The sequence below is a fragment of the Desmodus rotundus genome, chromosome 2, assembly GCF_022682495.2.
Source record: "Desmodus rotundus isolate HL8 chromosome 2, HLdesRot8A.1, whole genome shotgun sequence".
NCBI lineage: Eukaryota > Metazoa > Chordata > Mammalia > Chiroptera > Phyllostomidae > Desmodus > Desmodus rotundus.
The window spans coordinates 208,747,176-208,766,991 of NC_071388.1; the positions used below are offsets into that span (position 1 = coordinate 208,747,176).

The 19,816-nt window shown below is 65.6% G+C and overlaps 1 protein-coding gene across 1 annotated transcript in view; it reads left to right on the forward strand.

Moving 5' to 3' along the window:
- The window catches only part of CROCC2 (ciliary rootlet coiled-coil, rootletin family member 2), a 56,948-nt gene that overhangs the window by 2,075 nt on the left and 35,057 nt on the right, over positions 1–19,816 (forward strand). Inside the window, 14 exon segments of the mRNA XM_071220781.1 lie at positions 240–1,827; positions 8,982–9,132; positions 10,058–10,203; positions 12,113–12,219; positions 13,403–13,568; positions 13,822–13,845; positions 14,248–14,327; positions 14,824–15,009; positions 16,056–16,152; positions 16,414–16,620; positions 16,808–17,007; positions 18,587–18,736; positions 19,168–19,312; positions 19,584–19,730. Coding sequence (XP_071076882.1) covers positions 1,750–1,827; positions 8,982–9,132; positions 10,058–10,203; positions 12,113–12,219; positions 13,403–13,568; positions 13,822–13,845; positions 14,248–14,327; positions 14,824–15,009; positions 16,056–16,152; positions 16,414–16,620; positions 16,808–17,007; positions 18,587–18,736; positions 19,168–19,312; positions 19,584–19,730 — 1,884 coding nt within the window. The 5' untranslated portion in view covers positions 240–1,749.

The window sequence follows — 19,816 nt, forward strand, 5'->3', positions numbered from 1 at the left end:
TTAAGAGAAGAGTGGACACTGAGAGCGCTCTCAGACCACTGGGGAGAACAGGCTGAGGTGGGGGTCCGGTGCGTGGGGGGCAGGGCATGGCCGGATGGCCCCGCCCACCACCAGACACCATCTTTCATGGAGTCTTATTTAGACTCACCTGAGTGACCTTCACAGAGGGCCACATGGGCCTCTGCACCCTCCTTGCCCCCACGGCCTGAGCGCCCCCATTTTGCCCCCCACCTCCGCAGGCAGGAACTCTCACCTGAAGACCGCACCCTGGAGTTGGAGGACACCAGCCTCAGAGCAGCAGAAAGTGCTGGCACTGCCCCTCACCACCCACCTCTCCAAGCCCCCAGCTCAGCCCTCCAGGCCCACGGGGGCTCCAGGACTCATGGGAGCCACATTCAGCCTTGGGTGCCAGGAGGTGCCCAAGCCATGGCGTGCGCCCCCTGGGCTCTGAATCTAGAATCTGCACCCTGGTTTCAGACTCGGAAGTCCCGGCTAGTCCGGAGGGGCCAGGCTCAGAGGGCTGTCTCAGCCAAGTCCCCAGGGCCGGTCCAACAGACCCCTCGCCGGCCAGGGACACTCAGGGAGCCCGGCCCGTGTTTGCATTGGGCAGCCTTGTGACTGTCTTCTTGGGAAGGGGAGGGGCACCGGAGACCCTGAGGACATCAGGACAGGGACAGAGCACAGGTGCCCCTTTGGTGAACTTCGGTCTGAGGACGTGGTCCAGGCCCCGACGGGCTCCCCGAACCTGGGGCAGCACCGGGGATAGACGCGCTCCCCACTAAGTGTCTGTCCTCACTGGGCAGCCCCAGAAGGACACACCCCACCCCCAGAGCCCCCAAATGGCCTCCTCTCATCAGAGAGACAGTCACTCAGCTGCAGGGCCCACTCCCCAGAGGGACGCCTGTCGGCTTCAGCCCAGCTGGGCTAGGTCCTGAGGGCACTCATCGGGAGGGGGCTGGCGGGGCTGAACGCCTGGTGCCAGTCTCAGTCCAGGCCCCAGGAGGTCCTAGCTGGGAGGGACAGGCTGGGAGAGTCCCTGCTGTCCTTTGTGTGGCCCTGGGAAGGTTCATGTGAGAGACCAGAAATGACGCTCCCCTGGCAGGTGTGAGGCACATCACCCACGGTGCAGCGTCCTTTCAGGAAATTGGATTCCAGAAGGCGTGGCCGGGGCAAGGAGGACGAGGCCTCAGGTCACTGGTCGGCCGAGGGCCGCGCTCTCTTGAACTCCAGGTTCCTTTCCCCCTCCCGGGGGGAAAGTCAGAGTTTGATTCTCCAACAGCAGGAAGTGGCAGGCCGCACGCCACCTCCACTGGAGAGTGGCCGCCAGGCACAGGGCTCCTCCTGGGCCACTGCCCGCTGGGAGGTGGGGGGCTGGGGCGGGGGGAGGCCAGCCCTGCCCTGTGTGCGGTCCTTGTTCAGCTGGACAGCTTCACCCAGGGCGTCTCCAGGTCTCCGGGGAAACGGCTTCTAGACAACAACGTTCCCTACTCCCAGTGGCAACAAGGCTTGCACTCCTGTTTCCATGGAAACCGAGCCCTCAGTGTTTCGGTTGCCAGAGCAACGCCTAACGCTCGGTTGTCTATACAGTCCCAACCCAGAGGGGGCAGCTGGGAGCCCAGGACAGGGAGCAGGTGCTGGACAGGTTGGGGCCCAGAGCTGAAGGAGGTCCCGTCTGCCCACGTCTCCTCTCGGGAGGAGACGCCCTGACTGGAGCCCCAGGTTCCTCCTGGGTCCTGTGCTCCAACCGCCATGAGTTCCGCCTCCAGCGAGCCTGGCGATGGGGACGCAGCAGAGCAGTCCCCACCGGGGCTGGACACCGTGATCCAGGTCAGTGGGTGGCTGCCCCCAGCACCCCCCAGAAGCCAGCTGCAAGGGCACCGTGAGAGGGAAGGGACCCTGCAGAGGCCACACCTCCCTGGCTCCAGGGGTCACTTCACACATGCTCACGTGGTCAGCACAAGTGCATGCGTGTGCGTGCACACATGGGCACAGACTGACCCGGACGGGGGCTGGAGGCCTGAGTCTGCTGGTGAGCCCCTCACAGGGGGCGGGGAGCCAAGGACCCTCTGCTGACATCCTGGATCCAGTTCACTGCTCTCTCCGTGGTGAAGTGTGGGAGCTGTCAGTCCTTCCCCAGAGGCACTTGTCACCTCTGCCCCGTGGGTGGGTGGGTGGGACCGTCCCCAGTATCTGTCCTGTGAGTTCCAGCAGTTCCGGTTCTGACTTTCTCACCTCACCTGCACCACAACATCAACAATGACCGAGAATTGTCCCCACGCCCTCCCCTTCACCCTGACTCCCCAGACCCAGCCCGCTGCCCAGGCCTGACGTCCCACCCTCTGAGGGGCCCCGTCTGCCACCACAGCCAGGCAGCACTCCCATCCTGCTGACCCCAGGGTCCCAGTGAAGGCCACACAGTGGTTGGCCCAGGGTTGTTCATCCACCCAGCTCTTAGAACCTCGGGGCTGCCTGGGGGAGGTGGGGCGCGGCCCCACATAAAACCTGGGTCCCTGGGGAAGAGCGACTGCCTGCAAGTGGTGCCAGGTGATTCACCGGCACGGTGGAGTCACCACGCATGCGTGCACACACACACACACATACACACACACACGGGACCAGGGGCCCCCACGAGACCAGGGTGTTCAAGCTGGGTGCCATGAGACAAGTAGTGGCCCTGGGAGGGTCTGTCACCCCCTCTGGACCTGGGGAGATGGAGGCTCCAGGGTGCAGGCAAGCTGCCAGGGTTACAGGCCGGTTTGTGGGAGGAACGCAGAACGGCGTCAACATTGGCAGTGGGCACCAGCTGTGGCAAACGAGGCTGCCGGCCAGAAACTGCAGTCTAGAGGCCGGAGGGGCCCCACCTGTTGTTTGCACTGCGGTGATCTCAACCTCGGGCCATTACAGCGGGACCAGCAGGTGCCCTGGGTGGGGAAACCGAGGCTCCTGGGCACAGTGTGGCTTCAGGACGGGGGGCGGGGGGGGGGGAGGGGGGCCTCCTGGGCGGCCGGGCCTGAACCTGCTCCCATGTTGGAGAGGCCCACGGACGCCCCACGCTGTGCTCTGCACCCACTCCCAGCTCCGGCGCCCACACGCACAGGGCGACATCGGATGCTGGGAGCCCCGGCCCAGACTCGCCCAGGTTGTTTAGGGAGTTCAGCAAAACGGAAGCATGCACGGAAGTGGCCTTGGTGCCCACCACACCTGTGAGCCCCTCAGGACACGTCGTAGCCATGGCTCGCCGCGCTCGCCGCTCTCTGGTTCTCCACCCTTCCCATCTGGTTTAAAGTGAACAGCCGTCAGAGAGGTTACTGGTTTGGCCTATTCTGGTTCACACAGAGCACCGCCTGAACGTCCCGGACGCCGAGTGTGTGTGTCTCTGCTGGGCGCCCCCCGGGAGTCCACCCCCTGGTCCTGGGTTGGGAGTGGGCAGGTGTGGTGGATGCTGCCAAACGGTTGTCCAAAGGGGTTGTGCCGTCCAGGCCACGGTGTGCGGGGCGCCGGTTGCTGCACGCTCTGGCCAACACTCGGCACTTCCTGCCGTTTTCCCGTGTGGCCATTAGGCGGATGACCCGGGTCTTCCACTGAGGTTTTACTTATCATTTGCCTGATGCTAGTGATGTTCAGTGCCTGCCCCTCTGTGTGTCGGCCCCTTAGACATCTTCGGTGAAGTGTCTGCTCTCGGCTTTTGCCCATTTTTGTCTATTGTGGGGCCTTCTCGTCATTACTGACTTGAATGTGACTGCGTGAAGTGGGACCCAGCCCTGTCTGAAGACATGCTCTGCAAGTGCCTTTTGTGGGTGGCCTTTCCTCCTGTCACGGCATCTTTTGGGGAACAGAAGCTCCTCATTTTCCTGCAGCACATCCGTCAATGCTCCCCCTTTACGGCAGTGCTTGTGTGCCGTTTAAGAAACACCCTTTGCCCACTCCAGCGCCACGGCGATGTTCTTCTGTTTCCTTTTAAAAGCCGTGTTGTTTACTTTCACACTGAAATCTGAAACCCGTGTGGGATTGATCTTTGTGTACAGTGTGAGGAGATCACCTGCATTTCCTTCCGTGTGCTCACCCGGTGGCCTGAGCCCCACTAGTGAAAACCAGCGTGCGTGCGCCTGTGTGTGCAGACTGAGACCCATCCTGCTGCTTTGTCCACCTGGACGCCGGGCCCACGCCTCTGTAGCTAACTCCCTACGGTGACGCTTCTCCCCCGAAGACCCTGAGCCCTGTAACCTTACAAGAGTAAATGGATGGAGGTCTCACCTTCTGCAGCTGCTTCTCTAACTACCCACTGCAACACCCTCTCTGGCTGTTGAACTCTTACTTACCCTTCAAGGTCCAGCGTGCCTGCCTCCTTCTTCGGAAGCCTGTGCGGCACTGGCAACCCAGGAGCAAACGTGATGGACGGGGTTGTTGCCCTCCCCCCATGCTCCCCAATGTGAATCATTTTGCAGTCGGTGACACATACCTTAGGCTGGGTTTTCAGTCATGCGTGTAGTGACCCGTCTGAGCTGGTTGTGTGCCAAACGCCAGTCATGCTGGGGCCTGGGGTGGTGGCCCAGGGTGAGTGAGACATTGTCTCCCTCGTCCCCAGTGCCTGGGTCAGTGTCTGGCCCAGATCTCCCCTTTATTATTAGTGAGGACCAAACTGCCCCCACCAGAAGCAAGGCCCTGCCCTGGGGCTCTGGTCTCAGTGAGAGATCTGAACTGTGCAGGGCCGAGACATGGCAGGGCAGGGCCAGGCGCTGCCACAGACACAGAGCAGCTCTTTCTCCTGAGGAAATGGAGCCTGGCAGTGGCCACCCCAGCCCAGGGTCCTCTCTGCAGCCGCCAAGCTGCTGGAGGACAGCAAACAGATGTCCGATGGCTGGGCTTGGCTGGGGGCCCTGTCCTCGATGCATTCCTCAAGCTGTGCCCACCCCCGGCCCCCTGGGCGTGCAGGGAGGCCTGTGGGCGGGTCGCAGTGGGAAGGCTCAGGAGCGTCTGAGCCGGCAGAGATGGAAGAAGAAGGCAGGGGTGGCTGGCGTGGTCCCGAGGCTGCCCTGCCCCTCTGCCTGGGCTCTGGGGGAGCCACACTGGGGAGGACACCTGAGGCCAACGTGCTAGCTGTATCCTGGCCTCTGGCCCCTGGGAGGGTGCGGGTGCCGTAACCACCGTCAGGGGCGTTTGGACCACAGGCAGGACCCCAGTCCTAACACTGCCACCTGTGAGAGAGTGGCCTTGAGCAAGTCCCCAACCCCCTCACCCATAACATGGAGGCAAGAAGGCGATCTTTTGGGTCAAGGTAATGGATATGAAAATGTTTGCTTAGAGACCCTGAATGGCGAGTGTCCTGCCTCACCGCACTGAGGGTTCCCGCCGGGTTCCCCTTTCCGTGGGGAGGAATTGGGCCTCATCCTCCGGGAGCCCAGCAGGCGTAGCGTCCTGCAGCGCCCCTGGAAGCCACGAGGTGGCACTGCTGGACCCACCCGCTCAGCCACAGAGGCCCAGGCCAGCCTCTCCTCTGCGACTCCCCGGCGCCTGGTTGATTCCAGCCATCCCCTGGAGGCCACCTCTCCCAGGGCCTGCCACTGGGCTCACCTGGGCCACACAGGGGTCTCCATTATTTGGTTCTGGGTGTGGGGACCCTCAACTTCCTGTCTGTAAGTCACTGGGTCCCTTTCCAAATACGTCCTCCTCTGGCCTGAGGACTAGGCCATCAGCTGTCTCTCCCTGTGTCGCTAGCAGCCTGGAGGTTCAGGAGGAGCCATGGCGGTTCCGATGCAGGTCACCAGAGAGGGGAGAGAGCCAAATCGCTCTAACTGTGTGATTCCGTTTCTGACCTACAAGCCCACCTGCCTGCTCCCAGCCTCCTCCGGTCTCCCGGGGGAGTCCCAGAGACCCCACACCACTCTCCATGGAACTGTGGGGGCATTCCTCTGGGACCTTCCCCCGACACACACACTTTCACAGATTTGGCCTCGAGGAGGCTGCGGGCAGGTGGCACACCCACGGCGCTGAAGGGCCCCAGCCCAGGTCTGTTACCGGGGTCCTGCTCTAAGGCGGGGTGGGCTCGACAGGGGAGCCCACGCTCCTCCGGGTGGCGCTGTCCCTCCACAGACACGATCGAGGGGCGGGTAATGCAGGGATGGCTGCCCCGCCGGTCACAATCAGACCTCCTCTGGGGCCGGGGTGTCCCTCCTGGCCCTGGGCCACCGGGTGCCCACAGAGCTGTGACCGCTCTTCCTCTAGAGCTCAGGTTAGCAGAGAAGGGCGCTGGGGAGGAGGAGGAAGGACACGGCCGGGCTCAACCCTGACTCCGGGGTCTTTGGGGAAACGGAGTCCAGCCCGGCGTCCCCTCCTCCGACTCAGGGTCCCCAGGGGCCTCCTAGGAGTCTCACAGTGCGCTGCCCGCACAGCAGACGCCCACCCTCCAGGGCCTGGCCGGGAAGTTAGCGGCCTGAAAGCAGGGCCCCGCCCGCCCGGTGGAGGAGGCACCCCGCCGGGGTGGGGTCTGTGAACCCCTCGGGGCCAGACTCCCGCCCGCCGGGAAAAGGTGGCCAGCGTTGGGGTCCAAGCCAAGTTCTGTGCAGACCCCGGGACACAGCTCCGCCCGCGCCCCACCCACTACGGCCCCTCCGCTCGTCGCCCCGCCCAGGCCCCGCCCTCCCGCCCCGCCCCAGGCCCCGCCCCCGCTCGGTCTCTCCCTAGTCTTCTGTTTCCGCGGGGGCGGGGCGGCCTCACCCCGCGGGCCGAGGACTGAGAGGGGCCGAGCGCCCCCTCCGCGCAGCCCCCGCCGCGCCCCCTCGGCTCCAGCTGGGCCGCGGCCCGTCGCAGGCACCCGGCCACAGCTGGAACCCATTAGGCCCCCGCGCCTCTGGGGACGCCTCGGCTAATAAGTGACCCTCTGTACACGCAGGAATGAGTCAAGTTCGGGCCGCGCTGCCGCTTTCCCGTTACGGGTGGCGCCGCGGGCGCCCGGGGGAGCGGAGGGGGGCGGGCGGGAGGCCAGGGGCAGAGGCCTTCCTGGCCTAGGAGGGAGGCTTCCTGGACGTGACCGTCCCGCGAGCCCGGGAGGTTCTCACCACCCGCTGGGCCTCAGTTTCCCCGGTTCACGTCCAGGGTTCAGGGCAGGCCGCGGCTGAGCCCCGCCCCCGCCCCCGCCTGCACCCCCCCCCACCCCCCACCCCCGCCGTTCCTCCCGGGAGGACCACAGAGGCGGTGGTGGTCTTGGCACAGGGTCCTCTTTGGCCCGGAGGAGTGGCAGGCACGTCCTCCCGCTGCACAGTGGAGGCTGCTTAGCCCACCCAGACTCGGCTGGGGCTGGAGGGGGTCGTGTGGGGGATGTAGAGTGAGGGCGAGTCCCCAAGACCTCCAAGGGGACTGACATTAAAACTCGGGAAAAGCAAGGCTCCAGCATGCTAGGGGGCTGGGCTCCAGAGGATGGAGACCAGGGCTGTCACCCCAGGGGCATCTGTTCAGAGTGGCCCACCCTGGGCTGCCACTGGGGACCAGAACAAGCCTCCCCAGGTGCCATTCGGGAGCCAGGTTCCGGGTGACAGTGGCAGAATAGTCCTGGTGGAGAGTCTGGGGGACCAGGGAGCCTTGGAGGTGGATGTTCGAGGAAGACTCCCGCCGGGGTCTCAGGCGGAGGGGGCAGGAGTGAGTCAGGGCCAGCAGGAAGCCTTCCACTCCCACCAGCCTGGGGGCACAGGGCCAGCGCCCAGCAGGGGTTCTGGAGGGGAGAGGGTGTCCAGGGAGAACTGGGAAGGCGTCAGAGGATGGAGGAGGACAGGCAGGGAGGCTGCCCCATAGTTGCTGCCCAGGGCCCTGGGCTGGCAGGAAGTGGTGGGGGGTCATGGGGTTGGGGTGAGCACACTGTTGCTCTGAGGAGCACAGGGAGAGGAGTCCCCGGGAGGGGTGTCCGGGCGCACGGGGGCAAGTTTGGTGGGACTTGGGTGGGGGTGACAGCAGGACCCCGGTTGGCCACCCTGGAGTCACTGGGAGTGAACATCCATCCCCAAGACCCCAGGGAATCATCCAGTCACCCTTTAATATTTAAGTCACTGCCCTAAAACCAGATATCCTGAATGTGGTAGGGCGGGGCTGAGACCTGTCCCCCTCCTGGGTGACCCTGTCAGCCCCACCTGCTCCCATCCAGAGGTTTCCTGCTGGTTTGAAGTGGCTCCCGTCCCCACTCCGAGTTCACAGGCCCCTGATGCTCCTCCCCACAGTCAGCACCACAGTTAGATCTAGAAACAAGGGGCACCCCCAGGCCAGGCCCCAGGGGAGCAAAAAGTCCCCCAGCCAAAGCAAAGGGTCAGCTCAGAGCCAGAGAGCCCCCAGGACCCGAATTTCTTGCCACTTCCTGGTTGCGACCTCTTCCAAGGCAGGGCAGCTACTCCTGAGGCTAGGAAGGACCACCTCCCTCTCTGGCCGCTGTCCTGCCTTCCCCGGGCCCACAGGTGCCCGCACAGCTGGTCTTGTTCTAAGCGGGGGTGGGGGCAGCGGGGGGGGCCTCTGTCCCCATATCAGTTGCCTGCCGTTCCCTGACGGCTGCTGGGGAAACTGTGAGACTACCTGCTGCAGGGGGGTGGGAGGGGTCCCTGCGGACTCAGGGAGGAGCCCCACCTCCCAGCACACCCAGACGAGTGTGAGGGCTCAGCCCAGCCCTCAGAAAAGGAGCGGTGCCAAGGGCAGGGTGTGGTGAGGACCTAGGCCAGGTGTTCTTAGACCGGCCTTTCTCTGTCCTTATTGGTGTGACACTGTGGTGCCTAGACAGGCAGGGCGCTGCCCACGGTACAAGTCGGGGAATCGAGGCACGGGGGAACCAAAGCACTTGTCTTGGGAGACCTCAGCCTTGCCCATTCCTCTCTGGGGCATTTTGCTGCAGTGAGGAGCCCTGTGGTCAGCCCCTCCAACCCCCGCTAACTCCACTGGGCTCACCTGGGGGTGCCTGGCAGCTGTCAGGGCCTGCCGGCCCCAGGTGTCTCCAGCTGGGTGTCTTTCAGAAGCTGGAGGACACTGTCCTGGGCCCCGAGGCCAGCAGGGAAGACCGGGCGCTGACCGTGCGTGGGGCAGGCTGGCGGGCCTCGCCCACCCCCCTGCCTGCCCGAATCCGTGAGATCGTGGCCGGAAGCCTTGGCGAGGAGCTACCCCAAGGTGAAAGGAGGTGTTGGGGGTGGGGAGGTACTGGGGGAGCTGCTCAGCCACCAGCTGGAGTCCAGCTTCAGGGAGCCAAGCCCCCACTGTCCCCTGACTGGTCTCCCGCTGGCCTGCTATCTTCCAGTATGAAGGGCCACAGAACCACACCCTCCCACAGGGTGGCCCAGGGGCCATGTGTCCACACCCACAGCATCCTCACCACCAGGCCACGGGGACCTTCCCAGGACAGCCATGTATTCATTTGTGTTTGTAACACATTTGAGACCTCTAGTCTCGATTTCACCCACATTTGTTTTTCATTTGATGAGTGGAAACCCTCATGGTTGAGGCTCGGGAAATACAGATGCTGATCACCCCAAAAGCTTTGCTCACCCAGCCCTGCGGGCCCCCTAGAGGTGCCTCCTCGATGTCACGCTCAGCAGCTGAGCAACTGGCTCGGAGGCTGGGTTCCTGCTCCAGGCCACCCAGCCGTGAGGTGGCTGGCCCCAGGGCACTCACAACTCCGAGCCAGTCCAACACCCCCATGTGTGGGCCCCAGGACCCCTTCTGCACTGAGGGCCTGTCCTGAGTGGGCACTAAGGAAAGAGAACCCCCAGGTGTGGTTTGAAAGCCCCTCACTCCTCGGGGATGGGATCCAGTGACCAGGAATCAGCAGTTCCCATGGCCCCCCCAGGGCTGGGGCACCCCCACTCCTCTGTAATTGGTTTGGGGCTCGCCCAGGGCAAGGGCTGTATTTGGGTGAGGATGTTGATAAATGTCGGGAGGCAGCCCACTGACTGGAGTGCAGGCCAGGCCCTTAGCATGAGGCCCACCTCCACACCAGGCCCCAGGTCAGACCAGCCACAGTGCCACCATGGGGACAGGGTGCTGTGGCTGGGGGGCGCTGCACTGCCCCCGGGCTGACCCTGCACCATGCCTGCAGGGGTGAAAGAGCTGGCCGCCCAGACCCCTGGGCAGGAGGAGAGCGAGCTCCTGCAGGAGCAGCTGGCCCGGCTGGAGGGCCTGCTGGCCCAGGTGGGCACTGAGCGGGACGAGCTGGCCAGCAGGTACCACGCAGTCAGCAAGCGGGTAGGTGTGCATAGTGGGTTGCTGCAGGCCAGAGGGGGTCAGCCTGGCCCAGGGGAAGGCATCACCCTCTGGGACTGGCAGTTGGACCAGTGGGATCATCAGTGAGTCTTAGGATGCTCATCAGCCATGCAGTCCCACCCCTGGTGACAATGGGGAAATGGAGGTGGGAGGTAAGGGCAGGGCCAGGGCCAGGCCGCTTCGGGCTCACTGTCCAGCGAAGGCGTCCACGTGTGCCACCTGCCCAGGGGCCCTGTGGGGGCGGCCTGGTCAGCCCTTCCGTGGGCACAGTGCGGAGCCCAGGTGAGCCTGGCACCAGCACTCAGCCAGTGCCTGCCCAAGGGGGCGGGAGGCAAATAAGACACTGAGCCCTTCTGCTGAGTCTTGGCTCCACCCAACCCTCAGACCCAGCTTGTGGAGAACTGGCTCAGTCCCCAGCCCCCACCCCTTCCCGACAGCTGAGGAACAGCTGTGACCCTAGGCCTTGGGTCCTCCATCCTGCGTGCTTTCCAGGGTGACCTTCCCCGCAAGCTGCAGCGAGAGGCCTGTGTGGTCATTGAGTGTGGGGTGGGGCCTCCCGTTGTGAGTGTGGGGAGACCGAGACAGAGAGCTGAAGACTCTGCTCGAAGCCCCTGGCCCAAGTCTGCTTCTGAGGCAGGACTGGGCGGGGCTGGGGGTCTCTGAGGCCCTGCTGGGCCCGCCCAGCTCCTGCACTCGCTGCCTTCAGAGCCCCTCACTCTATGTGGCAGGAGAGGTGATGCCACTTTCCAGAGGAAGAAACAGAGGCTCAGAGTGGGCCAGAGCTGCCCAGGGCTGAGACCACCACCAGTGACCAGTGACCTGTGCTAAGTGCCCGAGGGCCCAGGACCCCTGCACTGGGGACACCTGTTCTCATGATGGCTGGCACCCCCAGGGAGCCAGGGGGAGGGCTATGGGGTGAGGGTCCTTCCCTGGGGCCAGGCCCAGAGTGCCCAGAGAGCGCCCGGTGAGCTCCCCGCTGGATGTGGGGGTGGGGGTGTTCCTAGCACAGGGCGGGGAGATGGTGGGAATGGCCAGTGGGAAGAAATGCCGCAGGAATTCTGTGGACAGATTAGTAATCTCGTGAGTCAGACCTGAACTTGCAGAGGCTGTAGCTCAGCACACACCCGGCCCCCTGGTGTGGCACCAGCGGGGGCTGGGCCTCCCCCAAGTTCCCTGGGTGGCCAGCGTGACTGCTTCCTGGTGTCCCCAAGTCTGGTGGCAGCCTCTGCCCAAGCTCCTGCCTCCATCTGGGACCTCTGGCCCCTCGTCTCCTCTGGCTGGTGGCTGAGGAGGGAACACACCTCCCCACATACCCGTCCCCAGGTCCCCAGGTCAGGCCACAGGTGTGGCCTCCAGCTCTCCTGACCTTCCTACCTCTCAGTGCCCCCACCAACCTGCCTTCAGGGTCTGAGTCCCCTCTCCCGATACCCCAGAGTGTGCCCCAAGTCAGCACATCTGGGGGGACCAGCACCCTCTTTCCCCCTCAGACCCCCAGAGTTCCTCTCTGCTCAGCTCTGGGGCAGGCCTGGCCCACAGCTGGATGTGGTCCCCCCCACCTGCTGGATGAGGCAGAGGTGTATGCACAGGCATGAGGGCCAGCTGGAGGGGTCACCTCACACTCACTCGCTCTCAGGGGGACGGCCCCGGGCCTGCTCTGTGACTGGCTATCCTGCCCCTTATGTGGCCAGCCCGGACCCTCAAGGCCACCTCCCAAGCTGGCCTCACACACTTGGCCCTCGGGCAGGGTGTGGACGCCCACCCATCTAACCCATCGTGGAGAGGGGCCTGAGCTTCTCCAGCCCCTGCCCCAGCTTGACCCTGACCAGCCAGCCCTGCTGGGAGCCCCAGGGGAGCACTGCCTTCCACCCGGCGGGCCGACGCTCCTCTCCAGCTGCAGGCCCAGCTGGAGACCACAGAGGCGCGGCTGCGGAGGTCGGAGCTGGAGCACAGCGTGGACCTGGAGGAGGCCCTGGGCCGCTTGGAGGCTTCGGAGCAGAGGTGAGGCTGGAGGCGCAGTAGTCAGGGCGCAGAGGGCTCAGCCGTCACCCCGAGAGGCAGCGGGCCCCAAGGTGCCTTGGGGCTGTTGGCCATCCTCTTCCCAAAGTGGCTGTCAGTCAAACTTGCCTGTAGGCACTGGCTACAGGCTTCAGGGCCCGGGGATGGGTGGCAGGCAGGAGAAAGAGGGGCAGAGCAGGGCAGAGTGGGCACCAACCCGGCATGGCCTCCGACCTGGGGTGTAGGTCCCACAGGCCATGAGGGGCTCCCTGGGCCCGCTCTCTGGAGTGTGGCCCCTGAGCGGACTACAGCCCTCGGTGGCCCAGCCCATCCTGGGCACCCAAGGCGCTTCCCTGAGCCCATGCTTCTTCTTCACGCTCCAGCCGGGGCTCCCTGGCCCCTCGGCCTCAAGCGGCTTTGACTTCATGGTCAGGGTCTCATTTGTCCACTATGGGGGGCACGTGTGACCCCAGCCCTCAGAGGCAGCCAATGCCCCGTGACTCCCAGCCCCAGGACAAGGCTCCAGAAGGGCAGGGTGCCCCTCCGCCAGACACTGCCCACAGCCCTGGGGAGGTTCCCCTCCTGCATGGGGCCGTCCTTAGGGACTGGAAAGAGAGGAGAGTGCTGGGAAGCCATTTGAATCCAGTGTTTTCAGGGGCAACCGAGTGCAGGCTCACGCCCTGGGAGCAGGGATTGCGCTGCTGTGGCCTTGCAGCCTGGCAGGAGGGTGCTGGCTCTGGAGGGTGGGTCACCCCAATTGGGCGGGCTTGGTGTCCCTGAGTGCAGCCACGTGCAGAGCTGCCCTGGGTGGAGAAGGGCCGCAGGCCACAGTGGGGGGACTGCCCCTCCCTGTCCCCACCTGGCTCCTGCAGGGATACACCTCCCCGCAGCCTTGCCTCTCTTGCGTGTCTGGGGTTCACGGCTGCCCCCAGGACTGTAGAGCCGGCCTCAGCTGTGGAGGCAGAACCAGGAGAGCTCAGAGAGGGGGAGGGAGGAGGGTAGGGTGGCAGCCAGATGCTGGCCCTGGCTTGGGGACCACAGGGGACCCACTGCAGATGTGCTGAGTAGGGGCAGGCAGGGGACCGCACATGGATCTGGTGTGGGCTAGATCTTGGAGCTGCCCTGAGCAGGCCGATGCCATGCCACGCCACGCCACGCCACGCCACTGTGGTTCCCACCCCCCCAGGAGCACCAGCCTCTCCCAGGTGAACACGCTCCTCAGGGAACAGCTGGAGCACATGAAGAAAGCCAACGCCACGCTGGCTGCGGAGCTGGCCAGGACGACGGACAGCGTGCTCCGCCTGAGGGCCCAGCTGGAGCTGAGGGAGGCTCGACGATGGGTCCAGAGACAGGTGCTCCCTCCACCGCTGCCCACCAGCGAGGACACTGGCTCGGTGCCAGGGCTGCTGGGGGCGGGGGGTGGACTGCAGGGACCAGGATGGGATGGGCAGGAGAGCTGGTTTTAGCTGGGCTTCCTCCCTGGTCAGGGCACTGGCCTCCTGCCCCGCCATGTCCCCCACTTGGCATGGCCACAGAGTGCGGTGTAGAGGACCTCAGGGTGGGGAGACCACCCCTCCATTGAGAGAAGGAGGGCAGGACCCTGAGGCCAGATCTGGAAAGTAGGGACAGGCCAGAGTCCTGCTCCAGAGACAGCCGGGGGTCTCAGGAGGCTGCCTCCTGGTCCGACCACAGCAGGGAACCCCGCCCCGCCGCTGACCAGGGCAGCAGGGCCCAGAGCCTTGACTGGTCAGTTTTTGGAAACCCTAGGCCCTTCAGGGGGTCAGAGTGCTCCCAGGGCCAGGCCCCAGGGGGAGAGCTGCCCTCCGTCCTGGAGAAGAGCAGAGCCGGGTGAGCTGGGGCGGGGCTGAGGCTGCAGAAGTGCCTCCCACTGTGGAAGACAAGTGGAGTAAGGGGCGGGGGTCGGCCGGTGGCCACTGCAGTAGCAGGTGGTGGGAGAGAGAGGGGTCGCAGGGCTCCTCACCCCCAGGCCCCTTCCTTTCCCACCTGCCGCGTCTGCACCTGGGGGAGCAGCCCTGGGACTTCCTCCTTCTGTGGAGGCAGGTGACAGCGCTCCGAGCACCCCTGGCTGCACTGCGATCAGCCACCGAGAGGTGAGCTGGCTGCCCGCCATGGTGGGGGAGGAGGGTCGTGGTGGCACCCAGGCATGGGGCCCTGCAGGCTGCTCCCATGGGCACAGCCGTCCTGGCCCATGAGCCCCTTCCCCAGCCCTTCGTGGCCTCGGTCAGACCCATGGGAGTGGAGGCAGGGGCTGCAGGACAGTCAGAACGGGGTGGGAGAGGCCAGGGCGCAGGGCGGAGGTGAGAGGAGGGAGGAGCCTCCAGGGTGCAGTCCGGGCCCCTGGAGGCTCTGTCCTGGGCAGCTGAGCACCTGTCAGCACTCCATTTGTGCCCGAGGAAGCTGGGCTCGGAGGGTCCACGTGCTCTGAGGCCTTGCATCCTCTCCTGAGGATGGGGTAAAGGGTCTGCGGAAAGTGGGGAGCAGGACCCAGGTGACCAGACCCTGTCCTACCCAGCCAGCCTGGCACCCCCTGGGCCCTGAGCCCACGGCTGGTCCTGAGGCTCGGCTGGGGCGCGGCCGTGTCCCCAGGGGCCTTGCTGACCTGCGAGCAGACGCAGCCAGGACAGCCCGGCGCCTGCACACGGCCTGCCTGAACCTCGACTCCAACCTGCGGCTGTCGGCAGGCGCCCTGGAGCAGCAGCTGCGGGACAGGGAGCAGGAGGTACTGCACCTGCGGAGCTGCTGGGAGGCAGAGAAGGCGGCGCTGCAGGCCAGGTGGGTGCCCAAGCCAGCGACTGCACAGCAATGGGGTTGGGGCACCGCACACCCGCTTCCTGTCTGCCAGCAGCCGGGATTCTGAGTGGTGGGCCGCCGTCACTCCAGGGGCCACGTGACATTCTCACGGGCTGACAAGCGTGCCCCAGCTCTGTGGCCAGCCCTGGGGGCTGCGGTCAGAGCCGTGGGCATGTGTGCCGTCCTCCTGGCCGGCTCCCAGAATTGGAGTTTTCAGGCCTAAAAGCACATCCTTCAGGGGCCGGCACTGCTTTGGGGTCAACTGTTTAAGAAGCAGAAGCACTGGGAGAGGGCTCGTGGGAGGTTCTGCACACAGAACCCACGTCTAGGGCTCGAGGTCTGTTTCTGTCAGCAGAATATGGGGAGACAGCCTCAGGGCCCCCCTGAAGGCCACAGGGCCTGATCCCACAGAACCTGGGGCCCGGGGCTCACGTGGCCACAGGCACCTGGTCAGACTGACAGGCTGGGGCCCACCCTGCCCTCAGGGGCCTGGAGCACAGAGGGGCGCGGCGGCCGAGGCAGCGCTCAGGGCCTGAGCAGAGTGCTCTGGGGCCACGGGAAGGGAGACCCAGGTGCCACAGGGGAGCCAGCAGACTCTGAGAAGGAGGGAGTCCTGGCAAGGAAGGGACTACGGTGCTGTCACTCACTGCTGGACGTGTGGCGGCAGAGGTGGCAAAGGCCCGGAGTGAGCACTGCACTCCCAGTGTCCCAAGGACAGGCCAGGCCTTAGAACCCACTTTCTCAGAGTCAGGAGAGCTGGGTCAGTATCAGCACGGGGACCTCGGATGCAGACCTTGGGGTCTGAGCTTTACTGCCAAGTCAGTGGGAGCCATGGAAGGTTCTAGAGTAGGAGAAAGGCTTCTGATCAGACCAGGGACTGAGGCCCATTGAGACAGACGTGGCCCATGCCCACGGCCCAGCCACACCCGGGAGGAGCCTGGACCCAGCTGGGCATCCTCAAGCCCACCCGTGCCCTGGGCTTGTGCTCTGCGCCGACCCCTCTGGCCCCGCCCCCGGCTTTTCTGCAGACTCTCCGAGCAGACGCTGCTGGTGCAGAAGCTCACGGAGCAGAACTCGAAGAAGGAGAGAACCGTCGCTTCCCTCAGGGCCGATGTTCAGAGACTGGTGTGTGGGGCCGCGGGAGGGGCGGCTCTGGGGCAGGGGCGTCTGCGCCCTGCTGAGGGCTCTGCTGGCTGCAGGAGTCCAGTCGCCGCAGAGGCCGGCGGGCAGCAGAGGACCCCAAGGACCAAGTGGAGTCCCTGCGGCGTGTCTTGAACGCCATCATGGAGGTGCAGTCCGTTTCCGCCCAGGGCTCCAGCTGACCCGCGGGACAGTCTGGAAGGTCCCACTGGACATGGCCCTGAGTGCTGTCCCCGCACCATGCAGGTGGCCCAGGTGGACTCGGGCTGCCTGGTGCTGGCACAGCCCAGCCGCACTGATGGGGAGGAGGAACCGGGTCGACTGAGGAGTCCCCCGCGCACCTCATCCCCTTGCTGGAGCCAGTCCCCACTGCAGGCCCGCTCCCCAGCTGCCCTGGACCCCGCGTTGTGGGCCGTGCAGGCAGCCATCGAGCGGCGGTGGCAGCAGGCGCAGGTGGGCAGCCAACGCAGAGCTGTGTCTGGGTCCTCTCAGGGGCACGACACCCGTGGGGCTGGCAGGTGCTGCCCCTGAGCCCCACAGCCCCAGCAGGGGTCTCCGTCCACAGTGCTTCCTGGGGGGCGGGGGAGGCTGTGGTCAAAGGCAGAGGGGGCTCATGCCATGCCCCCCCCCTCCCGAGCAGGAGCTGTGTCTGCAGCTGGAGTCTTGCCAGGCAGTGGTGGCCGGGCTCCGGGAGCAGCTGTCAGAGAGGCAGCGGGAGCTGCGGGCCTCTCAGAGGGCCCTGCAGGAGCTCGAGCGGGAGCGCGAGAGCCTCCTGGACAGCCTGGAGGCTCAGCGCCAGGAGGCACAGTGCTGCAGGGCGGCCAGCGATCGCCTGGGAAGGTGGCTCACGGAAGGCAGGGCGGGCAGAGCGGGCAGTCCCAGCCCCGGGCGCTTCCCTGCTCCAGGCTGCCTACCATGGTCCCTCGTCCACCTCCCAGCACCGCCCCCCCCGCCAACAGCCAACACCCAGCACCTCATCCAGGCTGGCTGGGCTGCCCAGGACTCACCTCCCCACCCCCTTCGCTGCTTCCCAAGCTCTCCGTGCCCACTCCATTTCCACGTGCCCCTGCCTGGAGCAGGCTGTGTCTCCCTCTTCCCCTGGCCCCCAGGACTCCGTGGGGGCTTCTCCATCCTTCAGAAATGACCCACACAGCCCCCACCCCCTTCCCTGATGTCCACGGGGGTCCCCACGTGCCCTCCTGGTGTGTCCTGTGCTCTGGCGGCCATGGCGCCGTCGGCATTGCGGCTCTCTGATGCTTAGGCCGTCCTAGTGTCCAGGGTCAGCGGGAGCTGGGGTTGGGACAGGAATCCCCCAGGACGTACAGTCCTGAGTGAGAGGCTCAGTGGGGCTTCCCAACCCCACACGCTGCCTGAGCCTGATGTGAGAGCCGGCCTAGGCCTAGCGCGATGTGACGGGGTAGGGGGCAGGCGGGGGCCCGGGAAGACATCCTGCAGGAGCACAGACGGGAGCAGACCCCTAGCTCACCCGGGGGTCTAGACTGGGTGGCCTGACAGAGCATTCAGTGCTGGGACAGGAGGTCCGAGAGGTCAGTCCCAGTCCCACCCCGAAGGGGCACCGGGAGGGACACAGCAGCCGTGGGTCAGCACAGCCTGGCCCCGGGCAGGGGAGCAGAGGGACGGGGACTCCCCTGGAGGGCAGAAGGGCCTTTGCAGGGGAGACAGGAGAGAGGTAGGGGAGTGATGCATGCAGGGTGGGGGGCAGAGGGCAGCGGGGGCCCCGGGGGAGCTGTTAGCAGGGGCACCCGAGGCTGGAAGGGCCAGTCTAGCTGCCAAGGGGATGAGCTGCAGTGTCCTGGGGACAGGTGTGCAGGCCTGAAGGGGAGGAAGGCTGGATTCAAGGGCATTTGGGGGACGGGGACCTCAGGGGCCAGGGTCCCAGAGGGTGCAGCTGACGTCTGGCTCCTGGGCTGTTGGGCGACGGGCAGTGGGGACCCTGAGTGGCCAGCGCTGAGCTCAGCTTCACACAGAGATCTGGAGGGTCGGGGCCCCGTCAGTACAGGAGTGCAGGACCATCAGATGTGGAGCTGGGGAGGGCGCCGGCGGGGAGGTGTCCCTTCCTTCCAGCAAGTTCTACAAACACTGTCTGAGCCAGGCCTGTGGGTGGCAGAGGGCTGAGGGCAGGGACCCACCAGGAGCAGCAGCCTTCCTGTTTTAAGGACTCCCACAGGGCCACCAGAAGGGGACAAGCCTGCTGGCCACCCCACCTTGTAGGCTGGCCTGGGGCTGGAGGTGGCTGGATCTGCCTTATCCCTCCCTGAACTTCCCTGAGCTCCTGCCCCAGGTGCCCCCACGCCTGGTGCCCTCCCTGCCTTCCCCACCTCCCTGGAAAGTGCCCAGTGAGGGTCGCCCCGCTCCCCTCCTCCAGTGCTGCCCCAGCCTCGGTCTCCCCTGCCCCCAGAGAGAAGAAGGTTCTGGAGGTGGAGGTGGAGGAGCTGAGGGGCCAGGCAGATGCTTGGGACGCAGATGTGCAGAGGCTGGAGGCAGAGAATGCCGAGCTGCAGAGCCGCCTCCTGCTCTGGGCGCAGCGGAAGGAGGAGCTGGAGGCCAGGTGGGCTGGGCACGGCCCCTGCCACCCATGGGCCTCAGTGTCCTCATCCACGGAGGGGACCCCTTCCTTGGCAGCCTGGTCTCAGGGAGCGGGGGTGACAGGCTCTCCAGGCTCCCCTCAGGCTGGGCCATCACCCCAATACCCACCCAGCATCCACCCAGTGCCCACCTCAGCAAACCCACCACCCATGCCCAGGAGAGGGGAGCCCCAGGCAGGTACCACCCACCTAATCCAGGTGAGTCCCCTGAGGCCCGGACAGAGCCCCACCACCAGCCGGAAACCGGGACCCTGGTTTGGGTGCCACCCTGTGGACTCACCAAGTTCAGGCCTCCAGGGTGACCCTGGGCTTGGAGGGAGCTGCGAGCAGCACCCGGGCCCCTGGGCCCTATGCCGACCTCACATCCTCTGCCTCTGACCTGGGGGGGCCTCAGTCAAGGGCGCCTGGAGCAGCTGGAGGAGAAGATCTCAGGGCTCAAGAAGGAGCTGGTGTCAGCCCGGGAGGGGCTGACCACTGCCCAGCTACAGAGGGACGTTCTGGAGAGCGAGAGGGCGACCCTGCGCGGCACCCTGGCCCGGGTACGCCTCCTGGCCCTCTGCCTCCCACCTCCATGTGCCGCCCTGCTCCCAGACCACCCTGTCACCTCTCCTGGCTGCAGCCTCAGTGCCCAGTGGGGGCCCCCACTGTGGAACCCCCTCCGCTGTCCCTCCAGCTTGTGCACCTCCATGATGGGGGTCTCACTCCCTCCCCGGCACCAATAGCTCTGCCTGAGAGAAGGCTCTGCCCCTGCTCCTGCAAGTCCCTTCTCGCATTCCCCTCAGGGTGACCGCTGTCCTCCCCCCGCCCTAGGCCGAGTCCAGCAATGCTGACCTGGAGTTGCTCGTGACCCGGCTGAAGTCAGAGGGGGCACAGCAGCGGGACGCTCTGGCCCAGATGGCCGCCCTGACCGAGGGCTTGGCTCAGGACAAAGGTTCCCTGACCTGCCAAGTCCTGCAGGTGAGATGGGGGCCCAGGTGGCTGTGGAACTCAGTCCCAGCTCTGGTCTCTGAGCCCAGAACCCTTGCACCCCCACCCCCCACTTT